At 33.1% G+C, this 19,293-nt stretch overlaps 1 protein-coding gene across 1 annotated transcript in view; it reads right to left on the bottom strand.

Annotated features, from left to right (window-relative positions):
- Window positions 1-19,293, bottom strand: part of LOC132741571 (uncharacterized) — a 54,872-nt gene that overhangs the window by 20,633 nt on the left and 14,946 nt on the right. The window contains exon 5 of the mRNA XM_060729774.1: window positions 18,827-18,892. Within this exon, the coding sequence (XP_060585757.1) occupies window positions 18,827-18,892 (66 nt within the window). The remainder of the gene's footprint in view (window positions 1-18,826; window positions 18,893-19,293) is intronic.

Here is a 19,293-nt window from a genome sequence, read left to right as displayed (position 1 = left end):
GGTTTGAAATTGTTTAGCATTTCTGAAATTCTCCCAATATAAAACCAAATGAATCATAGTTAACATTTATAATGTTAGTTAAAACATATTGAAAATTCTTTAATTATTTATATATTCAAATGTTTGTAAGGTTATTTTCCGTTTCATGAAACATTCTCACATTCGAGAACTATTACTTTTCGGTAATATATGTTCCTGCTCTGCGTCATATGTGGTATTTGTATATGTTATATTCATGAGATTGTATCACTTAACTAAGCAATTAAATTTCTGTTCTGCTCTGAAAAAAATCAGAAAAACAGCAACAAATCAGTAGAAAATGTAAAGCCTGAAGACTGTTCGGAATGCTATTTTTAATACTTTAAAGAACATCGCTTTCGCAACAATCAACATTTACGGATCATCATGAGCTGTAGGGATAGGTCCGTACCTGAGTGAACAGGCACATTAACTTCAAACTACTTGCTCTTCAACGATGTAGGTTCAAAACCCACCAGGGACTTTGGAATCTTTTATGTGAGGAAGCTATTCAGCAAGCTTACGAAACATCAGTGTTACTACTAAGAAATTAAAAGTGGAAAAAATGCAAATGATTCTCATAATAATCCAGATATAACAAAACTGGAGACAACTTTTTAAACAAGATATTGTTTATTGAATACACTTAGCGATAATTCCAACATTCCTGTATTGAATTTTTTATTAAAAATAATGGACAGCATATCAAGTTAAGACTTATTACAATTTTAATCATATATCCATGACATCTTAAATGCTCTAACAATTCACAATACATAAAGATTGTACCAAAATCTCATATTGAAAAAAAAAGAAATTGTTCCTTTTTAAACGAATTAGTGATTAATTAACGTCTTTTTTTTAAAATGCGTTTTTTGGAAACCCTCCCCACTTCACACATTTAATGCGAAAGACCCCCCCGGGGGAAATCAACCCCGGCGAAAAAGTCCAAAGCTGATTTTTCCCGAAATTTTCCGAAGATAAATTTTACAAAGAATACTAAACATCAGTGCAGCATTCCTCCAGATGAGTCAAAATACGTCAAAAATATTAACTTGAGAAAATATTAGAATTAAGGTGACAACAGACACTTTCCGTGGTACTCACATAAATGTCATTTAAACCAACTTATTTTAGTAATAATTGTTATTTATTTAATCTTTGTGCATTAAATGTCGTTGATCATCAATAAAAAAAAATAACATATTTGAAAAAAAAATCCTTTGTAAATGATTGATTTTTTAATAAAAATCCTAAAATTTTTAAAATCGTCATATCAAAGTTCATTTTTTTCATTTTTTTGTCATCAAACTTTTGGAAAATAAACAATACTTTAATAATATCTGGGGGGAACCATGTCTCAAATTTTTTTCTATCTTTTCTCCCACAAAAATATTACGTAACGTCAAAACGTTTTATGCGACTTTTTTCACCATACATATTATGTAATTAAAAGGTTATTTTAAAGTCGCTGATTGAGCAAAAAAAAATCCCTGACGACGGTTCCCTCGTAAATGAATTCCCCTTTCAATGTGCTTTAAACCGCATGTTAATTGCTTGATTATTAAAAAAGTTATGCCGATTCAAAGTTAGTCCGACCTGCATCAAACGAAGTGTCATAAATCGGCTGCTCTCTCTCGGACCCCTACGTTTCACGCTAAATAATTGCATAATACACAAAATAATCCGCACCAGAGAGGGTCACAAGTTGCGGTAACTCATACCCTAACAACATTTTATGACCAGTGACATCTGACCAATTAAAAAAGTTCTGATTAATATCAGTTTATAAACAGAAAATTCTTCAAATCTTTAACGTGATTTACCGTCCGTCTGGTATCGGTCGCACATGTCACGTGACTTTCGGTAAAATTTGAGGCACTCGGTGGGGGGAAATGGAACGTATTTGCGCCAGTACCGCTAGCGGGGTATTAATTGTTTCAAACTTTTGAAGTTTATTATTTATTATCATCAGCATGGATTAGTATATTTATACCAGTGTCACTCTGTCTGTGTATTCGTGTAATGAAATTCCGTTAAAATATAAATTAAATTCACAAAAACCTGAGCTTTCTGCACACGGTCTTTTTTTTAAAGTCCATGGTAGATGTTCAAATTAGAAGGACGGGATGTTATAATATTTTTTCCTCCAAATTGATATGAATGCTTATTTTAAAATAGAAATAAAAGGTATCACTTCGATCATTATGATCTGACCTTCTGACTTCTATTATCATGAATACACGTATCATCTTTGCACGGCATAGATATCCAGTTTCTTAAAATACTGGGATGTGTACAATAAAATCCATACTTTGTCCCAGGTTTATTAGTTATTAAAGTACTGTGTTCAATTTTACTGGGGTGAACAATTTAATTCAAAGCATTCACTGATAATATATTTTATTAATTCTTTTTTTTATTGATTCATGAAAATAATCATCCTTAGACAACCTATAAATGGTTTAGAAATTTGTCAGGGACATCTTACCACAAGTCTATATAGGCTTTCACATAAAAATGTTGTCTGTTTTTGTTACGTTTTTAACTTGACAGTGTTTTAAAAAAACGAGGAGTTGAAATTAATGTAAGGCAAACCTTGAATCCGTACAAAAGTTCCATAAACTCAATGTAATATCTATCAGATTAACGGGACAGGACAAATTATTTTTACACATTATGGATATTTTAAGCAACTATATTTTTTTTAATCAACCGCGTGGTCGTGCGATTTGCCGCTATGCTTAAAATATTTATGTGTTACGTACATTGGCCGACATTTCCTTATTTTATTAAAAAGGCTTAATATAAAAGAGATATTCATTAAAATAGATGTACGGGCATGGTACGATACAGATGAATTTAAAAAACCAAATAAACGAGTAGTAAAATGTGACCCAGTATGGACACCGGTAATTCAACACGCATATATGGCAACTACCGGATTCCTCATGATGCCTACAGGGGAGCGTTTTTCGATTTGACAGGGTTACGCGATAGCATGATAAGAATGGTACAGGGTTATACCGTTAAAACGGTTAAAAAACACATTTTTTTTTTGGATATAACTGCTTCAACAATTTTAAATCACGGGGTTACGAAAATGTGTTCAGGATCAGGCAAAAGGGTTGATAAAATTACTAAGCCAGAAAATTCTCATTTTAGATATTTTCAGTGATAAATGATCCGTTGTCCACCAACTTAAGTTATTAAATTATATTTACGCGTAACGCGCGATTAAAGTCTAAACTTGCAATATTGTCACCATGTTTCTACAGCGTTTCTAATCCACTGAGGGCTATGTTTGCTTATTTTGACCCTGTTTGGTAATTTACGTGTATGTCCGAGTGTAGATCGCCATTGTCTTGTCCGAGGGGCAGTCATCCCATGTCGCCTGTAACTGCGTCGTTCGGAGTATATTTGCCTACACCAAGGAAGAATCTGCAGACACGTTTGTGAACTTTTGCACAGACTAACGAAAGGGTACAATGCGAATGACCGTAGAAATTATCACATGTTAAATCATACACAATCCAGGATTCGATCCTGGGTCGGCACATTCACTGTCCAAAGCTAGCTGTGCCTATTGACCTAACTTGACGGCTCATAGAGCGCTTAAAATAATGACACGCCGAAACTTAAAGTAAGTTTTGACAGCTTAAGGGCATTATGTTATGCATCTTCCTTTCAAGTTTAATGGTTTTTATAAAAGACAAAATAAACAGTATCTTTGCACATATTATTATATCAACATGGCCGAAGTGCCATGCTGAAATGTTTTCAACGTAAAATGCGAAATGAAATCAGGATATCTCATTGACCATTCTTAAATAAGTAGAACAATTTCTGAAACGTATACTCGTCCTTATTCCTAAATAATCTGAGGAAGTTTTTAAAACTTAGTTTTAAGTTATTTTTTTCAGTGAACCGTGTTTCCTCTACAACAGTTAATACTATTTTCAAAATTCAATTCATTCTCTTGTGAACTGCTTATTTAACATAAAAATGTACTGAGTGATGAATGGTATATAATAAGTTTTGCCTAAAACAACAAGACCACCAATAACGCTCACGATCTCAGAAACTCATGTGCATAAAAAACCGAAATGCACCACATCAAAAACTCTAAACTCTCCTGTTAATTTCAGAAATAATGATATTGTATGATAATTATATTCAATTAATTTGAATGTCACTGGAAGAGAAAAATGTGAAGCCTGAACGGGACTCGAACCGAAAACTAACCTTCCACTGCCCTTCGGCCACCTACACATCTTCTTCCCTAAATAGTGAACAGTTTTGAACCGGGACATACTTCACGGGTATTTTGATCATCAAAAACTAATGTGAATTAAACTATTAACTATATGCATTCACAGTGCCACGCTGAGTGTTTAATGCCACGGGGTGTGCAGCCTGTCCGGGACTCGAACCCAGGACCCTCGGAATACCGTTCCGCAGCCATATCGCTGCCTATACGTCAGTGTAAGGTAAAATTATGCTATGTCAACTTTGGTAAGAGATTTTTTTAGAATATAATTTTAAAACAATAAAGGTTACTTGGTAAATTGCAGATTTATTTGCTTTCGATATTAACGTAGGTGTTCCAGATCCAAGGACTGAGTATATCGACGAACGTTATTTATAACATATTGCTGCTAATACAATAATTAATTTGCTGTATGTTTAAATCTAAAAATTGTATTCGTTATTCAAAATTTAATTACTTAGGTAAACAAAAGACACCGCCGGGCGTAGGCAACTTTTTTTACTTTTTATAAAAGCCAACACATAAACAGTGTAACCGAATCTTAAAAAAGAAAATTAAAGACAAAATATAAGTTTTTCCTTTTTATCTTTATAAGTTTGTCTAGTCACACTTATTGGTTTTTAAAAGTATGAATCCTTTCCATAAATAAATGACAAAGCTGAAAAAAATAATCAAAATATAAATTATTGACGGACAATGTCATTTAAAGGTTAAGGTCATACAGGTGTCTTACTTATTCCATATGTCTGTTTGGTCACATGTGTTGTTTTGTCCATGTATGAATTAAATCCATACACAAATAACAAAATTATCAAAACTTCACAAAAATTCAATATTCTGACTATGACAACCAGGGTCATTTAAAGAAGAAAACAGGGAATTTCCTTAAATTGACCTTGACAGCCAAGGTCAATTTAAGGTCTATGTCACATCTAAATTATTCAATATGTTTGATAGGTAGCGAATTTTGGTGTGTCCAAGTATAAATCAATTCCGTACATAAACTGTAAACGGTACACTTTGAATTTAAAAACATCAGCAGACGCGTTCATGCAGCGGTCATCATGGCATATTCATTGTTACACACTAATGTGTGACATTTCATGAGCGGTGCGTTGCCCCAAGTAAAACAATGCCTGTGCCCTAAAACATTTGGCGGTACAAAATAAAATGACACATTTTGAAAGGGATCAGAGTTTATGAATCCTGAAAGATTAGAGGTCAAAAGACAAATACACGAACCGGTTGAACCGAATAAGTTTTGGACACAGAAAAGTATACCTTTTGTAGTTTCAGAGTTATGTCCTGGACAAAGTGCAATAATTCCAAACTTAGGCAAGACAGAGTAACTGTAACTGCACTGCCCAACCTACCAAATGATATCTATTTACCTACAAAGTTGCTTGTTCATATCTCTTATAGTGTCAGAGTTATGTCCCGGACTAAGTTCAAAATGTAAATGTGAACAAAGGGCAATAACTCAAAAATTAGGCAAGACAGAGTAACGGTTCTTTCTGCACTGCAAATCTACCTAATTAGATTTATCTACTAGTATTTATAAAGTGTCTTGTTCATTTCTATTATACTCTCATAGTTATGTCCCGGACAAGTTTAAAGTCTAAAAATGGACACAGAGCAATAACTCTAAAATCAGGCAAGACAGAGTTATGATTCGTTTGCGCTTGTACCCAATGAGATATATCTACCTACACAATTTAATGTTGATATCTCTCACAGTTTCAGAGTTATGTCCCGGACAAAGGTCAAAGTGTTAGAATGAACATGGGCAATAACTCCAAAATTAGGCAAGACAGAGTTATGGTTATTTTTTTTATGGTTATATTTATGAGATCTATCTACCTACAACGTTTCATGTTGACATCTTTTACAGTTTCAAAGTTATGTACCGGACAATGTTCAAAGTATTATAATGAACAAAGGGCAATAACTTCAACATGAGGAAAGTCAGTGTTACGGATCTTGTGCACTGCACATGTACCCAATGAGATCTATCTAACTACAAAGTTTGAGGTTGATCCCTCTTGTTGTTACATAGTTATGTTCCGGACAAGAAAAGCGCAAGGATGGACGCACAACTATTTTAGGTATATGAGCTAACTAACAGTACACTGGGACAAAAGAGAACAAAAGTCATCGATGAACAATTCAATAAACAGCGACATTATAACTTGAGCTCTGGTGTCAAGCCAGGGGCGTACATCGGCTTATTTTGAGTATGCGCCGAGTCTTTTACCAAATGTTCACCAATGATTTATATCAAAGAGAATCAGGGCTTAAGGTGATATCTAATCGATGGAATGACATTTAATTGTACAATGATGTATTGTTGTTTTCTCTAGTTATGAAAGTACATGTACGAGTATAGAATATTAGAGAATATGCATGATGCCTAACGTGTACACTGTACAAGTAGTTCAAAAGTTATTTTCTATTTGCCTGTTTTATCATCAAGATGGGTTTTATTTTCATTTTAGCATGTTTCTCGTTTTCTTTGTTATTTTTCTTCTGTTTCAACATAGCTTAACATGATCTGTATGACGATAATTTCAATGTTTTAGTGCAACAATAGTTATAGTATTCATAGCTGAATGTAGTATCGCGCGATCATTTAGGTCCCTTAACAATTATCTTTTAAATGTGTATAATGTAAATGTTGAAGAAAATCATAACAAGTATTGTCTTTAACAGCTTTTTTCTTATCTATACTTTTTTAACTTTCTTTCGAAATATTTTAGTTGTTTCATAATGTAAAGCACATTGGACATGTTGGCCAACTCATTATCTAAAGTCACCTTATTATCTAAAGTCGACAAAATACCAAAATTGGGACATGAAGTGTCTTATATGGCTATACATTATTCTCGTTGTATAATCTTTTATGTTTAATATTTATACATGTGTTTAATATTTATACATGATATTGCGTATAATAAAGAATATATGTAATGGTTTGCAGAAATCTGCAATTAATTTCTATAAAATAAGACAGTAGAAACAAATTTCTAACGTTATATATTTTATTAACAATCAAATAAACAAAAGTTGAATTTGGTTTTTGACTATATATGCGGGTAATGTTTCACTGCAAAGATCTGATTCACAGGACTAAAATTACCGGTATTGTACATAATTTGAAATGAATATAAGATGAATGAATGTTACTAACTTACAAGTATGTAATGTCTTATAACTACAAGATAAAATATCAAAAAGACTTCAATACGGTCAACTCTCTTACATTGTGCTACAAACACCAAGTTGCAGGCAAGACTTATTTCTGCATATAATAGTAGGAAGGGGGAATGAAATAAATGTTTAGTTTTCAATAATTTTGATTCTTCTGAAAAGATTATTGTAATATATTTGACATTTCTTATCCTTGTTTGAATTTTGACGAGGTTTATAAGCATAATAAAACATTTATTATTCAAAATATAACACATTATGAAAAAAAGAAGACATTCCAAAGAAATTGTTTATATCATTTTTTTACATTTTGTATGTCATTCCGTGGCTTTGTAGAAAGGCTGTCATTTTGTTTCTGAGTTTCAAAGTCCCATCCTTGTAATTAATTTGATCATGTGTGCTTACTCCCTTTTGTCATAACCTTTGATTGATACATATTATCAAACAAGAGCCGGTTGAACAGGGTTATGCTCCCCGACTAGATTTTGGACACAGAAAAGAATATCTTTAGTTGTTTCAAAGTTATGTCCCAGACAAAGTTCCAAGTGTGATAATTCCAAACTTAGGCAAGGCAGATTTACTGTCCTTTGCACTGCATTTCTACTCAATGAGATATAACTACCTACTTGTGCGCGACACATTGTCTCAATATGGTGATCATTTCTGTGAAATAAATTTAAAATCCGACTTCAAATAACAACGTTATGGGCCGGATACGACTTTGCTGCAAGGTCATGCTGTGACCTTGACCATCAAGGTAGCGACGAAAATGCTGCGCGCGACACATCGTTTCTATATGGTGATCATTTTTGTGAAATAGTTGTAAAATCCAACTTCAAATAACGAAGTTATGGACTGGACACGATTTTGATGTAAGGTCATGCTGTGACCTAGATCTTCAAGGTAGCGACGAAAATGTTGCGCGTGACACATTGTCTCAATATGGTGATCATTTATGTGAAATAGTTGTAAAATCCGACTACAAATAACGAAGTTTTGGGCCGGACAAGATTTTGCTGCAAGGTCATTCTGTTACCTTGACCTTCAGGGTAGTGACCCAAATGTTGCGTGCGACATGTCGTCTTAATATGGTGATCATTTCTGTGAAATAGTTATAAAATCCAACTTCAAATTACAAAGTTATGGGCTGGACACGATTTTGCTGCAAGGTCATAGCATGACCTTGACCTTCAAGGTAGCGACTAAATGTTGTTCGCGACACATCGTCTCAATATGGTGATCATTTCAGTGAAACAATTGTAAAATCCGACTTCAAATAACGGAGTTATTGGCCGGACACGATTTTGCTGCAAAGTCATGCTGTGACCTTTAAGGTAGTGACCCAAATGTTGCGTGCGACACGTCGTCTTAATATGCTGATCATTTCTGTGAAATAGTTGTAAAATCCAACTTCAAATAACAAAGTTATTGGCCGGACAAGATTTTGCTGCAAGGTCATGCTGTGACCTTGACTTTCAAGGTAGCGACTAAATTTTGTGCGCGACATTCGTCTCAATATGGTGATCATTTCTTTGAAATAGTTTTAAAATCCGACTTCAAATAACGAAGTTATGGGCAACACACGATTATGCTGCAAGATCATGTTGTGACGTTGTCCATCAAGTTAGCGACCCAAATGTTGCGCGCGACATGTCGACTCAATATGGTGATCATTTCTGTGAAATAGTTGTAAAAATCCGACTTTAAATAACAAGGTTATGGGCCGGACACGAATTTGCTTCAAGGTCATACCGTGACCTTGACCTTGAAGGTTGCGACCCAAATGATGCGCGCGACACGCGGTCACAATATAACGATCATTATTGTGAAATAAATGTAAAATCCGTTTTCAAATAACAAAGTAATAGGCCGGACACGAATTCAGGACGTACAAACAGACGGACTGACGGATGTCCTAACAGGAGAGTAATAATGTGGCTACTCTTTTGTTCCCTCTTTTGTTCTTTTTAGTCACACAAAAGAAAATAGCCACATAAAAGCATTACGGAATGAATTGCATCAAAGAGAAAGAACAGTTACCTTTTGTCCTTCTAGCCACATAATTACTGTCCTGTGAGTGCGGACGGACGGACGGACAACCCGGCGACTATATGCTCCCCCGAATTTTTTCGGGGAGCATAAAGATATAACACATATTCGATCAAGGAAACATCCTAACATTCCTACAGAATCAATTAGCAGCTACGAATATCAAATTATAGATTTCATTTTTGATTATTATTTTTACTCTGCCGTTCGTATTGGCGTATCAGTAGGTATGCTACTGGTGTGAAGTATGTCGATATGATCGGAAAAAAAAATCATTTTTTGTTAAGTGTAGAATCGAAATAATTAATTACTTCAATAGTTTTATTTTGAAAGCGGCCATTGTTTTTTTTTTTAAATAAACGCTGCGATATTAAACATTTCATAATATTTATGTTTCCGAAATTATTTGTTATTTTAGTTCACATCTAATACCTTACGGTTTCGAAACATTAGCAAAACCGTGTTTACTTTTTGAAATAGATTTAAAATTGAAAAAAATCATATCGTCAAAAATCTTGACTAAAATGTTGTGATGTCCTGTAATGGCAGATCAGTGCGTGGGAGATTGCTGATTGCTAGAAGTGTTATTATATGCATGTATAACTTCCTCTTGTGATATAGGAAAGAGACTTAACATAAAATCCCTTTCTTAACAACATTAAAATAAAAATCAGCTATCAGGGGTGCACAATTAGTTCCAAATGCCTATAATATGTTACCAAACTTGACAGAAATGTAATCTTATAAAAACGATAGAGCTTTACACACTTCGTCACGGGTCCTGAGTGTATATCGTTTAATGATACATCTCTTAAAGAAAGCCTTCATTTAATAAAATGCAAGAAAAATAATGTTTTCTCTTGCAGATGGTTTTGAATCAAAGATAATAATTTACCTTTGATAATATAATGTGGCAATGTTGTATAAAGTGCAGAGAATTTGTAAGTATTAATTGATTAAGCTTGATAATTCTGCACTTTAGATTTATTGAAACATTTTTTGGGTTTTTCATAGTCTAGATAAGATCAGGTCTCTCTTTACTTCATTAACATTTCCTTTTACGCCACCAAGGTCTCTATTCACTTCACTAGCATTTTCCTTAACGTCATAAAAGTCGCTCTTTACTTCAGTATCATTTTACTTTCACGTTATCAAGGTCACTCTTCACTACAGTAATATTTTCTTTCACGTCATCAAGGTCATTCTTTACTTCAGTAACATTTTCCGTCACGTCAAAAAGGTCACTTTTCATTTCAGTAACATTTTCTTTCATGTCATCAAGGGCACTCTTCATTTCAGTTACATTATCTTTCACGTCATCAAGGTCACTCTACTTCAGTAACATTTTCATTCATGTCATCAATGTCTTCCTGTACAGTCCAACATTTCTTTTTACGTCATCAAGGTCTGTGTTTACTTTTGTAACATTTATTTACGTCATCAAGTTTTGTCTGTTTCAGTAACATTTTCCTTTACGTCTCCTATTTCCTGTTTTAGCCGATCAACATCTGCTTCACAGAAATGTAATCTAATAATCTAATTCGTCACAGGTCCTGAGTGTATATTGTTTAATGATACATTTCGTAAAGAAAGCCTTCATTGAATAACAAGAACTGTCGGAGGACAGTGTTGGATCGACTATTCGAAAAAGTGTCACAAGGGTATTTTATTGAGTATAGTAATGCTAATTACATATGAATACATAAAATTGATTGAAAAAGAACAAAGGCTTGTTATTAAGATGTTTTATCAAGTAAATCACTGCTTTATTATTATGAACCCAAAAAAGTACAAACCCTTCAGTAGTTATAGAGATAACAGCTAACAAGCAAAACTTTACCAATAATTTCTAAGTTGAACAAGATTGCATTTGAGAAAAATGCTATGCCACCGCATTTATACAAAATTCTGGAAACAAAGTGATCCCTCGGAAGCATTAATCACAACAAAATAACATAAGAATTGCAGACTCGGTTTGATTGAGCCTGTACATGAGGGATAATGAATAAGTGCAACATCCCTCACGCCCCCTAGCACCAGCGTGAGCGATACTCAATTCTCAACACTTTATAGTGTTGGCATCAATGATCCCGAAGGACCTGAAAATATAACAACACTGAAGTGAAGTACGGGCAACTTTTTACGGCTGCCACACGGCACTTGACACCTGCTGTTGTAAAGTACAAAATTCTGGAAACAAAGTGATCCCTCGGAAGCATTAATCACAACAAAATAACATAAGAATTGCAGACTCGGTTTGATTGAGTCTGTACATGAGGGATAATGAATAAGTGCAACATCCCTCACGCCCCCTTGCACCGGCTTGAGCGGTACTCAATTCTCAACACTTGATAGTGTTGGCATCAATGATCCCGAAAGACCAGAAAATATAACAACACTGAAGTGAAGTACGGGCCAACTTTTTACGGCTGTCACACGGCACTTGACACCTGCTGTTGTGAAGTACAAAATTCTGGAAACAAAGTGATCCCTCACAACACTAAATAGTAGTGTAGGAACAGATTTTTTTTGTTTCTATACAATTCGTCGCCCTAATTCCAGAGTGTCGTAACTCCAATTTTGAAAAAAATGAGTGTTTGGTATCAAAATGTTCGTAATTTTTTGCTCTATCTAATGGTAAGAACAACATCACTCTGGTTCATGCCTGTAACAATATATTGAATGGGTCAGAGTGCTGTAAGTCCAAAAATTGTGATAAAAATACAGTCCATAATATCGTAACTTCTGAACCAATAGTTTGTTGAGATTCTAGTCACGTGAGGCTGTATTGACAAAATGGCAGATTTTTCAAGGTATCGGGAATGACATTTTACGTTTTATATTTCTTGATAACATGTAAGTGTTTTGCTTTAGATGTTATCTAATTATCTATAGCTTAATATTTTAATGAACTGTTTCAAACCTTAAAAATAAATAATAACTACTCTTTACACTTTAGCTAAATTCAAAGCACCATGCTGTGTTATGAAATTCGGATAGCATGGAAATCGGATAAAATGATACAAACTTTCAATATTCACAAGTATCAGCTGTTCATAACTTGATATGTGAATGATTATATGATTGATTGATCAATGCTAACTTGTACATATTCAGATTAAATACGTACAATTAGGTTTTGCATTAGATTGTTTATACTTTTAACTTACAAACAAAACTTATCAAATGGGAAACATACTACTGCCATTGTTACATTTTGTCTTTAACTATATAAGACAAATTACCGTACTGGTGCTAAGTGATTCGAATAAAATTAACACATATAACTTAACAACTCATAACTGATGTTAAATTAGGTGGTGTTTACTTCATGATTATTTCATAACTCATAATTTCATTATTTTCATAATTTCAAAATAATGCACTTTCATATAACGATCACAAAAATATGAAAAGTTTTGCTGTCCAAGGCATTATGAAATCTAGACTGGTTAACAATACCCACTATCATATAGAAAGAAAGACAAAACACTTTTAAAATGTTCAGTCCTACATCACTCGTTTGTGTTCTTAAAACAGTACATCCAAACGTCAAAGGCTATATGGTGGGTTAAAGTTGACAATATCCCTATAAAAAAGTTTAAAAGCTGAGAGGTGTCTCAGATGCACCATTTAGCGTTGAATAAGAGACGTCATTTGCACAACAAATACTTATTAAACAAAATGCCACCTTCTCAGCTATTTTGCATAAATCAACAGGGTGTCAGTCTATACCTTTTCGTCAACATAATCATGTTCAATCTTATGCTGAAATTTACGATCACAAAAATATGAAAAGTTTTGCTGTCCAAGGCATTATGAAATCTAGACTGGTTAACAATACCCACTATCATATAGAAAGAAAGACAAAACACTTTTAAAATGTTCAGTCCTACATCACTTGTTTGTGTTCTTAAAACAGTACATCCAAACGTCAAAGGCTATATGGTGGGTTAAAGTTGACAATATCCCTATAAAAAAAGTTTAAAAGCTGAGAGGTGTCTCAGATGCACCATTTAGCGTTGAATAAGAGACGTCATTTGCACAACAAATACTTATTAAACAAAATGCCACCTTCTCAGCTATTTTGCATAAATCAACAGGGTGTCAGTCTATACCTTTTTGTCAACATAATCATGTTCAATCTTATGCTGAAATTTATTATGTAATTGGAACATGCAAAGCAAAATTAATCTAAGTTTCTAAGTTAAAAATAATTCTTGTACATCTACTTCCAACTCGTAAGGTAATACTACCTGTAATTATCAAGTGATTTGAACCATTGAACTGAAAATTATCCATTACGAAAACTATTTTTTAAAAAGAAAAAAATGTGTGGTTAAAAATTTTCATTCGATTGAAACGTAAAAAAGAATGATTTTGTGAAGAAATGTTACAAAGTCTTAAGACCATATAAAACATTAAGAACTCTTTAAATTGTCATATTTGTTTCATCAAACGTTTGTTGAGGTAAAATAGAATTAATATTTGTCTGAAACTCTTAGATATTGAGCATTGTTTTTATACGAATGAGTTATTGATGTTAACAGTTCAGATAAAAACATTAAATGCAAACGTATACTTAATTGTTATTGTATGTAAAGAAGTTGTATGCCACTTTATATATAAATACATGTAGTAATTGAAGCACAGTAGTTCATTGAAACACCGTATCCAGATCTGTAGCATCTTTGAACATTTGTGAGCTTTGAGTTGTGTCTCATATTTTTCTTTTTTTTTCAAAACAAAACATCAAGTAATGCTGTTCTTAGAAAAGTAAAATACATAGGTTTATTCTTTTTTATGTTACAGAGAAAGGAACTCATTGTTGATGTTGTTTTTCAAAGCTTAAGCAGTTACATCTTTCAAACATTTTTGTGTGTTTTGTAAGTCAAATTATGTTCAACATGCTGTTTGTCTGCAAGCTACAGGTATTCAGAATTGAATTTGGAATGAATTAATGATATAATAAACGAAACCAAAAGTAAATCTGAATTCCAAATATTTTATATTGTACAGTCTTATTGTAAAAATAGCATATCATATGATAAAAAGTTTGCTATTTTATGTGGTAAATATTAATACAAGGACGATGTTTCTAAATTTTGTTTTCGTTTTGTTTACCTCAATGTGATACATTTACAAAATCAGTAACATCTTATTTTTTTGTTCATTTGCAAGGCTCACTATTTCATGTAAATGGTGATAAGATAATGAAGCCCGAGATCTATTTCAACCTTAAATTGCCTGTTCGTGGCTATTCACACTTCGCCGCATTGTTTGGATTTCTATTATTGACTTTTAAGACTAAATTTACTGTTTTGATCCTGATCACATTCCATGCTCTGTGGTGCCTAAATAAATGTGGATTCAGACTATTCGTTAAAGAATTCAATTTCTAGTTACCTCTAAATTTAATATAATTTCAGTATAAAACAGTTCAAAAGTCGTTATTTCACACTGTTGTAACTCCTAAATGTAATGATATTTTAGGGTCACATTGCTGTAACTGAATACAGCATTCTGGTTCTTGTATTTTTGACAATAAAATTTATTTTTCAGTGATTTTTCATTTTTTTTATTTTGATTTTCAAAAAAACTATCTACAGGAACTTCTTCGTAATTAAAAGTGTAAAAGTTAAAATAATTCTGCATACTATGATATATTTTATATTAAAATTGGTTGAGTTAGTGTGAAGATATAGCCTTTTAAAACTTTGAAGTCGATTTTCTCAAAATGGTAAAATACGACTTACATCATTATGGAATTAGGGCGACGAATTGAAGATTGTCATAATGCATAGATCTCTGACCTGTCTAATTCTTTATCAGATTAGTGGTTAAATCTATTGTTAATCCAATAAAAGATCAGAGTAACATCACACAACCTAAATTTCATGACTACATCAAAAGACAACACAGTAAGACACTTTGTCAAAATCTAGGTCAGCTGATATCAAAATTCACTTTACATCTTAATCTGTGCACATTGTTCTAATTTCATAGCTATACATCAAAGGACAAGTAGGTCACATCATCAAAATCTAGGTCACCTGATATCAAAGTTCAATTTTACAACTAAAACTGTGCACATGGTCAAAATTTCATTGCTCTACATCAAAGAACAAGAAAGTAGGTCACTTTCCCCTTGGGCAAGGCAAAATGTTGACCCAAGGGTTTAATTCAAAACAATCTTGATACAGGCCCACCAAAAAACATTTCAAGTCAAATATCTAAGCTTTAGCTTTCTCCCATTCAGAAAACATTTGTTTTATTTTCTGTTTTTACTATGTGTACATAATGAGAATCACTGCCCCCGGGCAGGGCCAATTTTGACACCAGGGGAAAAATTTGAACAACTTTAGTAGAGGACCTATAGATGATATTATATAGCAAACATCACAGCTCTATGCCTTGAACCTTCAGACAATTTTTTTTTCTATAAGAACATAATGAAAATCAATGACCCCCGGGGCGGAACCAATTTTGACCCCAGGGCTATAATTTGAACAATCTTGGTAGAGGTTCACTTCACAATGTTTCATGCAAAATATCTTAACTCTAGCCTTTGTAAATTTAGAGAAGATGATTTTTTAAGTTTTTACTATATACATAAGGAAAACTTATTGCCCCCGGGACAGGACTAATTTTGACACTAGAGGCAAAATTTGAACAACTTTGGTAGAGTACCTATAGATGATATCATTTAACAAATATTAAAGCTCTAAGCCTTGTACCTTCAGACAATAAGATTTTTTGATTTTTTACTATATGAACATAATGAAAATCAATGACCCCCGGGGCGGAACCAATTTTGACCCCAGGGCTATAATTTGAACAATCTTGGTAGAGGTTCACTTCACAATGTTTCATGCAAAATATCTTAACTCTAGCCTTTGTAAATTTAGAGAAGATGATTTTTTAAGTTTTTACTATATACATAAGGAAAACTTATTGCCCCCGGGACAGGACTAATTTTGACACTAGAGGCAAAATTTGAACAACTTTGGTAGAGTACCTATAGATGATATCATTTATCAAATATTAAAGATCTAAGCCTTGTACCTTCAGACAATAAGATTTTTTTATTTTTTACTATATGTATATATTGCAAATCAATGACCCCCGGGGCAGAACCAATTTTGACCCTAGGGCTTTAATTTGAACAATCTTGCTAGAGGTTCACTACACAATGTTTCATGCAAAATATCTAACCTCTAGCATTTGTCAATTGCTAGAAGAAATGTTTTTAAAGTTTTTTACTATAAGTTTTTTCCTATATACATATAAGGAAAACCAATGACCTCCGGGGCGGGGCCAATTTTGACCACAGTGCTATAATTTGAACAATCTGGGTAGAGGTCTACCACACAATGCCTTATGCAAAATAACTACAAAAAGGTATTTAAAGTTTTTACTATATGTACATATAGTGAAAATCAATGACCCCCGGGGCGGGGCCGATTTTGACCCTAGGGCTATAATATGAACAATCTTGGTAAGAGTCTACCAGACAATGCCTTATGCAAAATATCTAAGCTCTAGGCCTTTTGGGTCTTTACAAGAAGATTTTAAATTTATTATTATAATTCCTTTTGGTTGCCATGGCAACCAGATTCTGATTGGAATGAAATTCTTTGAACAACTTTGGAAGCCCTTTACCCAAGGATCAATCCTGCCAAGTTTGGTTGAAATTGGTCTAATGGTTTTTCACGAAAAGATTTTTTAAGTTCACTATATAATCTATATAACACACAAACATACAAATACACACACATACACACAGGTGAATCGATATATGCCACCGCATCGCAGATGCTGCTGTGGCATAAAAAGGGGAGAAAAATCAGCCTAAATGCAAGATAGAATTATGGATCTTGGTCAGTGACCTACAATTATGATTTTAAATGCATATATGTGAAGTTTTAAATAAATATCTTTAATTGTTATTGAGATATGTAAAACTTGCATGTAAACATTAACCAAGAGACTAAGTAGAAAAGGGGAGATTAATCAGCCTAAATGCAAGATAGAGTTATGGAACTTGGTCAGTGACATACAATAATGACCCCCCAATTATGACCCTAAGTACATGTGTAAAGTTCCAAGTAAATATCTTTGAATACCTTTAACCTTTAACCAAAATTTCTAAGTTTCAAAGGGGCAAATAATTCTGCAAATATTGCAGGCAGAGTTATGCAATTTTGCAAACTTATGTACATTGTTACTTTAAAAAAGTATTGTAGCTTTCAATTGAATATCTCAAGCAATAATTGAGATATTTGACTTTACAAAAAAACTTTAACCAAAATTTCTAAGTTAAAAAGGGACATAATTCTGTCAATATTGTAGTAGGTAGAGTTATCCAACTTGTCAATCTGATTAACATCATTACTATAAATAAGTATTGTAAGTTTCAATTGAATATCTCAAGCAATAATTGAGATATTTGACTTTACTGACTTTACAAAAAACTTTAACCAAAATTTCTAAGTTAAAAGGGGCATACTTTTGTCAATATTGTAGGCAGAGTTATCCAACTTGTCAACCTTGTTTCTATAAATAAGTATTGTAAGTTTCAATTGAATATCTTCAGCAATAATTCAGATATTTGACTTTACAAAAAACTTTAACCAACACAGACGCCGAAGCGGACGCTGACGCCGACGCCGACGCCGGGGCTACTACAATAGCATTCATATTCTTCGAATAGTCGAGCTAAAAAGCAAGAAAAATAATGTTTTCTCTGGCAAATGGTTTTGGATCAAAGATAATAATTTACCTTTGATAATTTAATGTGGCAATGTTGTATAAAGTGTAGAGAATTTGTAAGTATTGATTAATTAAGCTTAATAATTCTGCACTTTAGATTTATTTCTAAACAATTTTTAGGTTTTTAATAGTCCAGATAAGATGGAGTAAAGAAAGGACTGGAACCACTCAAGTAAAAAAATCAAATAGAAGAAAACCACTTACATGCATACAAACAAATTTGAGAATAACAGAATCTTTAAAGAAAATCAAACATAGTGGACATGAAAATGTTGCAGGCTTGGTTTGATTTAGCCTGTTCATGGACGGAAGTGGTAACTGCAAGCAACCGATCATGCCCTCTAGCATTGCATCGACCAAGACAGAAAACAGTTGTCAATAATTGTCTATAAGAATATTCATATATTATAAATTAGAAAGTATGTGTTTTTTAAACAGTGACTTCCATTATTTCAATATTCTGCCTCTGGACGATACTTCAAACCTTTACGTACAACACCATTAACTTACCGTTCTTGCTAGTGTGATATTTTTCCTCCTCTGTCTGTATTGGAAAGTCTTCTCTGCTACCTCCCTCTGTTTAAGAAAGAAACCCTAGTAATCAATCTATATTATATTAGATATTAAATTGATTATTATCATATACAGACAATACGGTCAGTATCCATTTATGTAAAATTTAACTTAAAAAACTCAAATCCTTCATGATGATCGGAGCTTATAAAGTTCGGTAGATAAATAATTATTTGCCATTTTTAACTCGACGTTTTTCCGTCCGTCCGTCAACTTTCACTTCAAACGACATCTCCTCATAAACCACGTAGCCAATTTTATCCAAACTTCTCAGGAATGTTCCTTTGGTGATAACCTTTGAAAATTGTTCAAAGAATTTAATTCCAAGCAGAACTCTGGTTGTTTTGGCAACAGGAAGAAAAAAATCTTATTTTAACAAACCCAAACAGCTAGAACTTAGATAT

The sequence above is a fragment of the Ruditapes philippinarum genome, unplaced genomic scaffold (assembly GCF_026571515.1).
Source record: "Ruditapes philippinarum isolate M1 unplaced genomic scaffold, ASM2657151v2 ctg1149_1_1_1_1, whole genome shotgun sequence".
NCBI classification, from domain to species: Eukaryota; Metazoa; Mollusca; class Bivalvia; order Venerida; family Veneridae; genus Ruditapes; species Ruditapes philippinarum.
This window is presented reverse-complemented; position numbering and strand designations above follow the sequence as displayed.